Source organism: Mirounga angustirostris, unplaced genomic scaffold, assembly GCF_029215605.1.
Source record: "Mirounga angustirostris isolate CCGP_5_RB_7025 unplaced genomic scaffold, mMirAng1.0.hap1 SCAF_15, whole genome shotgun sequence".
In the NCBI taxonomy this organism is placed as follows: domain Eukaryota; kingdom Metazoa; phylum Chordata; class Mammalia; order Carnivora; family Phocidae; genus Mirounga; species Mirounga angustirostris.
The window spans coordinates 62,302,071-62,309,920 of record NW_026991723.1 but is presented as its reverse complement, the minus strand read 5'-3'; the positions used below and the strand labels follow the sequence as shown (position 1 = coordinate 62,309,920).

The window sequence follows — 7,850 nt, the reverse complement described above, 5'->3', positions numbered from 1 at the left end:
AGCCGGGACGGAGCATGCGCGGAAGCCCGGTAGGGCGCGGGCCGCTGACCATGGCGAAGAAGCGGGGCCAAGACGAAGACCCTGGTCCCAGCCCGTCGGTGCTGTTCCTGCACCCGGACCTGGGCGTGGGCGGCGCCGAGCGGCTAGTGCTGGACGCGGCATTGGCGCTGCAGGCGCGCGGATGTAGCGTCAAGATCTGGACGGCGCACTACGATCCCGGCCACAGCTTCGCGGACAGCCGCGAGCTGCAGGTGCGCTGCGCCGGGGACTGGCTCCCGCGCAGCCTGGGCTGGGGCGGCCGCGGCGCCGCGGTCTGCGCCTACGTGCGCATGATCTTCCTGGCGCTCTACGTGCTGTTCCTCGGGGACGTGGAGTTCGACGTGGTCGTGTGCGACCAGGTGAGGCGGCCGCGAGTGCGGCCACGCCCGACCCTCGCCTCGCCTCCTTTTCCCGTTAGGGAGGGCGCACTGCATGGCCTCTGGTGAGCTCTCCCGGCCTGCGGTTCGGAGAGATCGGAACTGATCTGGAGAGAAGAGAACTGGGAGTGAGACTGGTTCTCGAACTTTAGTGTGGACCCATTAAAGTTGCACGGTGTTAAGGACCCCACCCTCAGAAGCTTTCATCCTGGAGTCCTGAGGTGGGGCCCAGAAATCTGCATTTTCGCTGGATCTTCGGGCAATTCTGAAGTAGATGGGTCTTGGGGCTGCTCTGAGAAACGCAAGCATTAGAAGTCAACCCTAAGTCACCTTTTCCTTCTGAGTAACTTGTAGGTCTTCCCCTCTTTGCATTAATTATGTTGACTCTACTTCCAGGCCACATGCATCCCACTGTCTTAGTTTTTGCAGACAGGCCACTTCGTTCGTCCGCGGTGTCGTGTTAAAAACACCGAGTGAAACATGTCATACCCTGTTAAAGCTTAACATGGCTTCCTGTTAGTCTTGGGAGAAGTTAGAGTTCTTTACCTCAGTAAATAATGTCCGCCTGCATCTGGGCTCTAGCTGTTTTGGACTCTGCGCTTTTTCTTCCCCAAAAGTAATTTATCTTAAAAAGTAACATTTACTCAACAAAAATTCAAATAGTATAAAAGAGTGTAATGTAGGGACGCCTGGGTGGCTCAGTTGGTTAAGTGACTGCCTTCGGCTCAGGTCATGATCCTGGAGTCCCGGGATCGAGTCCCGCATCGGGCTCCCTGCTCGGCAGGGAGTCTGCTTCTCCCTCTGACCCTCCCCCCTCTCATGCTCTCTATCTCATTCTCTCTCAAATAAATAAATAAAATCTTAAAAAAAAAAAAAAGTGTAATGTAAAGTCCCATCCCAGTTCCACTCCCTAAAGATAGCCACTGTTAGCAGGTTCTCCTGTATCTTTCCAGAAGTTGCCTGTAGCTGCACTAGCATATGCGTCTGTTCTCAGATGCATCTTATTTGTAATGATGAGGACTATGACACACTTACTATTTGATAACTTGCTCTTTTTTCCACCAGAATTCCTGTTTGGGACATCCTTATATATCAGTATTAGAGATTCACTTCATGGGTCTCGATGATTGCTGGAAAATCTGCTTTTGTTTAAAAGTACCATAATTTGTACATTCTCCTGTTAAAGGACACTCATTGTAACCAGTTTTTTGCAAATAGTATTGTAATGGACATCCTCGTACCTTTTCTCTACTTCTGTCAGCATGTCCTTTGAGTAAATTCCTAGAAATCATGCCCGAGAGTTTAAATGTCAATAGCTATTGCCAAATTTGCCTTTCAAAGAGGTTGTGTCATTTTGCTCTCCCACAGGGTATGATAGATCCTGTTAATTCCATGCTCTTGTGCACAATGGATGCTATAAACCGTCTTAATCTTTGCCAAACCGATTGGTGGAAAGGGTTTCACATTTGTATTTGTGTGCTTCTTTATTATTCCTGAGTTAGTTTGATCCTCTTTGCTTGTACACAAGCTGTTTCTTTTTAAGAAATGTGGACATTTCCAAACATCCTGCATTTGTAGCTAGTCGTTAAGTATGAGACTATGAGGCGGCTGAGACTAGTGAATAGAAAAAAACTTGAGCTTGGAAATAGGAGACCTGAGTTTCGTTTCAGATCTGCTACTTTCTAACTAAGAAGTTTCTGATAAATCTGGCAGGATTCTTCAAGTGGTGAGCTAGAGATTAAGTAATTTGTAAAGATTACCCAACAGGAACGTCTCTAGTAATGCCGGCATGTAGTTCATGCTTAGTAACAATTATGGTTAACATTTATTGAGCGCATGCTATGCGCTAAATTCTGAAGCATTTTACACATACTAGTACATTTAATAATCACAAAACAATCCAGGAGTTTTTTGAACTACAGTTGTCACCATGTTACAGAAGAGAAAACTGAGGCACAGAGGGAAGTGAGATTACTTGCTCATGGTCACACAGCCCGCAGTCTTCATTCCAGAGCCTGCACTGCAGTTCCTTAGCAGGAGAAACAGGCTAGAGCTGCCCTGCCCAGTAGGGTAGCCTCTAGGCACCTGTGACTATTAAGCCCTTGAAATGTGGCTAGTCTGAACAGAGATGCGGTGTAAGTGTAAATTACACATCTGATTTTAAAGATTTAATGTAGAAAAATAGAATGTAAAGTGTCTCATTAACTTTTTTGATACTGATTACATTTTGAAATGATAATATTTTAGATAAATATTTTTTAAATTTCACCCTTAAAAAATGTTGTCATGTGTTTACCAGATTTTTATTTCCATTGGACCATGCTGTTCTAGAGGAAACCATTGGACTTGTCGCTTTAAATATTTAGCACACAGCCCACAGATGTGTACAAGCCTTCCATACACCAGGCATTGTATTGGGTGAGAGTCCAGGGGAACACAAAGCAGAATCAGGCATTGCCCGTGACGAGCCCACAGACCAGCAGGCAGGGTGGGTGGGCATGCATTTGACTTGGTTGGAGCTGAGTTGACCAGTCTGTATCTGCTGTTGATTTTTGCTTCGGCTAGGTGTCTGCCTGCATCCCAGTGCTCAAGCTGGCCAGACGGCCCAAGAAGATCCTGTTTTATTGTCACTTCCCAGATCTGCTGCTCACCAGGAGAGATTCTTTTCTGAAACGCTTATACAGGGCCCCGATGGACTGGATAGAGGAATACACTACAGGCATGGCGGACTGCATCTTAGTCAACAGCCGGTTTACAGCTGCCGTTTTTAAGGAAACATTCAAGTCCCTGTCTCACATAGACCCCGATGTCCTCTACCCATCTCTGAATGTCACCAGCTTTGACTCTGCTGTTCCTGAAAACCTCGATGACCTCGTCCCTAAGGGGAAGAAATTCCTCTTCCTCTCCATCAACAGATACGAAAGGAAGAAAAACCTGACTTTGGCACTGGACGCCCTAGGAAAACTGCGTGGAAGGTTGACATCCCAGGACTGGGACAAGGTTCATCTAATCATGGCAGGTGGTTATGATGAAAGAGTCCTGGAGAATGTGGAACACTATCAGGAATTGAAGGAAATGGTCCAGCAGTCCGACCTTGGACAGTGTGTGACCTTCCTGCGCTCTTTCTCAGACACACAGAAAATCGCACTCCTCCAAGGCTGTACCTGTGTGCTTTACACACCAAGCAATGAACACTTTGGCATCGTCCCTTTGGAGGCCATGTACATGCAGTGCCCGGTCATTGCCGTGAATTCGGGTGGGCCCTTGGAGTCCGTCATCCACAGCGTCACAGGGTTTCTGTGTGAGCCTGACCCAGTGCACTTCTCAGAAGCGATGGAAAAGTTCATCCACGAACCTTCCTTAAAAGCCACAATGGGACTGGCTGGGAGAGCCAGGGTGAAGGAAAAGTTTTCCTCTGCAGCTTTTACAGAACAGCTCTACCAGTGTATCACCAAACTGCTGGTATAATCCTACTTTTTAAGGGCCTGTATGCTGTATTCATTAGTATCATTTTTTGTAGATTGTAGCCTCACTTTTGAAACCGAGAAAGAAACCTAGAGTCCATTGCAGAAGCGATTAAAAGAAAAATAAACTTGAATCTTGAACCTGAGCCACTTTCCTATGCACAGCACCTTTCCATCTACTTTTTCAGAAAAATGAAATATCTTTTATGCTATAATTATTCCACGTGTTCATCAAAAAACTTCAGTTATATTTTCTCTAGGTTATAGTTGCTTTGCCTTACTTGGCACACTATAGTTGGAGCGTATCATCATTAAAGTCAATTAATTTGGGTTCATAGCATAATGAGAACAGGGTCACCATAGTACCCAAAATCAATGCACCTAAGCATTTACTATCCTCTGTTTGGAAATTTTTGTTAGTCATACCTTTGCCTGGATCCATAGCAAAAATGTTCTGTACTTTTTTACAAAGATGATTTATTATATTTTTGCACACTGAGATGTGACAATAAAATATGGTTATCATAGGAAAAGAAAGGATACTAGATTCAGGCCTCTGTGATCTGTTTAGTATTGTTAGGACTGTGGATAGCCAAGCCTGAAGTCTGAAACTAGAGTAAACCAGATGGTGAAGTAAGGGTACATCGTCACTCATGGGTGTGCCTCTTACGTATGTTTGCTTTCTTCGTGTCATCTGAGTCATCGGCTTTGTTAATGTTGGTGTTTGGCTAAGTAAGCTCCTACTAGTGTAAGACACAATTGCTGTGTGTCCTTCAAGCCCTGCCTCAGATGCCATGGCTGTGGAGCTTTCCTCGACCCTCCTCTCTCCTCCTTCCTCCCAGCCTGCATGTGGTCTTCCTCTTCGTGGACCCTAGCCCTTTTGTGCCACCGACCAGTCTTACAGTTCCTTACTTACCTGTTGGCCTAAGTACAAATAAACGTAAAGCACTTTTCAACATATCTCTACAGCTAAATTCTTTTTTTTTTTACCATTTTTTTAAATTCTAGCCCTACATGGGACTTGAACTCACGACCCCAAGATCAAGAGTCCCATGCTCTACCAACTGATGGAGTCAGGTGCCCCAAAAGCTAAATTCATTTTTTAAAAAAAGAGCAATGATCACTAGCCAAAGGCTCCACATTCATCAATTCTAAGAGTATAGAACTGAGAGCTTAACAGCCTGTGTGACCTTGGACAAATTACTTCATTTCTGTGCCTCAGCTTCATCTGATATAATATTCTACATTCTTCATAAAGTAGTTATGGCAGATTACATAATATATGTAAAGTACTTAAAACAGTACTTGGCTCATGGTATGGGCTATATAAATGTTAGCTATTTTGTAATTTGGGGATATTGAAAACCTGTAGAAATTCCATGTGGGTTCACGCTGCACTACTGTTTTGTTCTTTGGGTTTTTTTTTAACAGAACGAAACTTCAGGTTGTAATATATCATATTAGTGTGTATCACAGAAGTATTTTATGAAACGAAATGACTACCGAAAAGGAGTTCTCTAAAACGAGAGTCAAATATATTGTCTTGTATGGAATGAAAAGTTGAGTTTGTTTTTCTTTGTCATCGTGAAAGCCTACAGTCCAATAAAGTAGGTCATCCCCATGTCGTGGGTTTTGTATTTTGTGGTTTGGTGCATGTGTTTCCCCAGGGAACTGTAGCCTTTGCAGAAAGGCCTGGTGGCTCTGAGCCCTGGGTTTAGGACAGACTCGGATCCGTAACTGGTGCCTACCCATTCAGAGCACTAAAACTTTTGCCTATTTGACCATTTTTATGCAGATCCTTCCAAAATGGACACCAGGGGCTCATGGGCCTTACGTTTAACTTCCCTTCATTGTCTTAAGTCCCAGCAGGTGACACTAAGACCACAGATCTGGGGTGGGGGGTGGGAGAGGGCAGAATGCAGGACTCTACATGCCATGAGCTTCCAGCCTCTGATGGATTAACTCCTGGTTCCTAGACCTGGGATGGAGCTTTGCCCATAGGAGGTGTTCGCAGCTTCCAAAACTAAGCTGAAATTAGGGAGAACAGAAGCATGGCACACTGAAGTAAATTGTCTGGGACCCTATCAGTAGTAATTCTAGCAATTACTGTGTGCTGGGCATGATCCGACGTACACAGCAGACAACTCATTTATCCTGAGTTCTAGGAGGTGTATGCATTCTCACCTTTATAGAGGGGTGTGGTTAAGCAGCTTGCCTGTGTCACTCAGCCTGGAGGGTGGGCCGTCTCGAGGCTCTCCAGGTCCAAGTCCAGCCACTCCAGCACTCAGTTTGCCTTCGCCCTAACCGAACTCCTTCTGTGGCATTTCTTCCGTGAAACCCTCCACAGCACCGCAGGTGGGCCTGTGGAGGTCCTCAGGGTGAGAAAGGTGTTGCTGGTCATTTCCCCCCTTGGGCTTCAGAGCAATCTTGTAAGACGGGTGTGTTATCCCCCCTTTCTTCTCCACAGGGAAGCTCAGGGGGATGAAGGCCTTGCTCAAGGGCACACAGCTGAAAAGCGAGCCGGCCAGATCCAACAGCAGCTACCCGACCCATCCGGGACGGCTCACACCAGGATCTCTGAGCCCGCTGCCCGTCGGTAACGTAAATACGGCAGCCTCCAGTCTGCGGAGCTCTTTCCAGGCTGTGTCCTTTGCTCTTCCCAGGATCGTTGCAGGTAGTTCTCGTAGCTGAGGTCACAGGGGGCAGCTGAGGCTTACAGCTGGGAAGCCCCAGAGCTGTAACTCAACCACGGCCAGCCGAGGCTGGGTCACGGTTCCGTCCGTCGTACAGCAGATGCCTCTGCGGGGCACGCTTCGCCACCTCTAACCTGCCGGTCCCCAGCTGCACCTGCGCCGCCTTGCCCGACCCTCTAACTTCAGGGAGATGAGGCGCCCGAGCGAACACCTGGACGCGCTGCTCTCCGCTCACCGCCTGCCATCCGTTGGCCTCCCGCAGTATCGCCCACGATCCCTGACCTCCTTTCTTTGCATTCCCGACTCCCAGCAGCCAGTCCGCTCCGAGGTCACCCAGCCTACTTTGCTTACACAAAACAGAGGGCCCCCCCCAAAGCCAGCTGGACCCGCGTGAGGTCATGCAGGGGCATTGCAGCTCTCCTCAACTTCCTAGGGAAGCCCCTCACATCCCCTGCACTTTTATCAAAACCCCTCATCTCCTGCCCCTTCCTTTGAACCCCTTATTTCTTCATCCCTCACCACAGTGCCGCCAGCCCGTGAGGGTGCCGCCATCCGGTCGCCAGGGCCATGCCTGCGAGCCGGGGCTGGGGAGCTTTCCGAATGACAGACTCGGCTTCCAGCCTGGCCTCCCATCACACAGCAACCCTCGGGAGGGAGGCGTGGGACGGCTTTTACCCTCCTGACTCCTGAGCCTGGGCTGCTGGTGCCAGCACTCCGTCCCCATCCTCATCCTCGTCCCCGTCCCCGTCCCCGTCCTCGTCCTCGTCCTCATCCTCATCAGGAGGATCAGAGGCTTGAGTGGGGCTCACGATGAGGCCGAACTGTCCTTGTGACCCAGAGATGTGAACACAAGCAAAGGCTGAAATGTCTTGTAGGAAGCACTATCACTAGGCCAGCCCCTGATGTCATTTCAGACAAATATAGAAGAGTCTGGCGGCGGCGGGGGGGGGTTGGGGTTTCCGGGGTGAGGGGAAGGGGCACGGGTGTAGCATAGATGTGACTTGCCTTTGTGACCTGCCACTCACCCAAGAAGTTGGCAGGCACAATTAGAACAGACTGCTAAGGGGCACCTGGGGGGCTCCGCCTGTTAATCATCTGCCTTCGGCTCAGGTCATGATCCCGGGGTCCTGGGATGGAGCCCCACATCAGGCTCCTTGCTCAGTGAGAAGTCTGCTTCTCCCTCTCCCTCTGCCTCTCCCCCTGCTCTCTCTCTTTCTCAAAATGAATGAATAAAATCCTCAAAAAAAAATAGTCAAAAGCTGAAAACAATCCAAGTG

At 48.3% G+C, this 7,850-nt stretch overlaps 1 protein-coding gene across 1 annotated transcript; it reads left to right on the top strand.

The window, feature by feature from the left end:
* Nucleotides 1-3: 3 nt before the first annotated feature.
* On the top strand, nucleotides 4-5,501 carry ALG2 (ALG2 alpha-1,3/1,6-mannosyltransferase). Its single transcript, XM_045882776.3, has 2 exons — nucleotides 4-398; nucleotides 2,982-5,501. Exons 1-2 carry the CDS (start codon nucleotides 15-17, stop codon nucleotides 3,882-3,884), a joined length of 1,287 nt encoding a protein of 428 aa, XP_045738732.1. The 5' UTR covers nucleotides 4-14; the 3' UTR covers nucleotides 3,885-5,501.
* Nucleotides 5,502-7,850: the final 2,349 nt, after the last annotated feature.

Excerpts from the sequence above, each read along its gene's own strand:
- ALG2 (XM_045882776.3), top strand. The coding sequence starts at position 15 with ATGCGCGGAAGCCCGGTAGGGCGCGGGCCGCTGACCATGGCGAAGAAG. Across the intron at positions 399-2,981 it reads ACGTGGTCGTGTGCGACCAG|GTGTCTGCCTGCATCCCAGT; the intron begins GTGAGGCGGCCG and ends TGCTTCGGCTAG.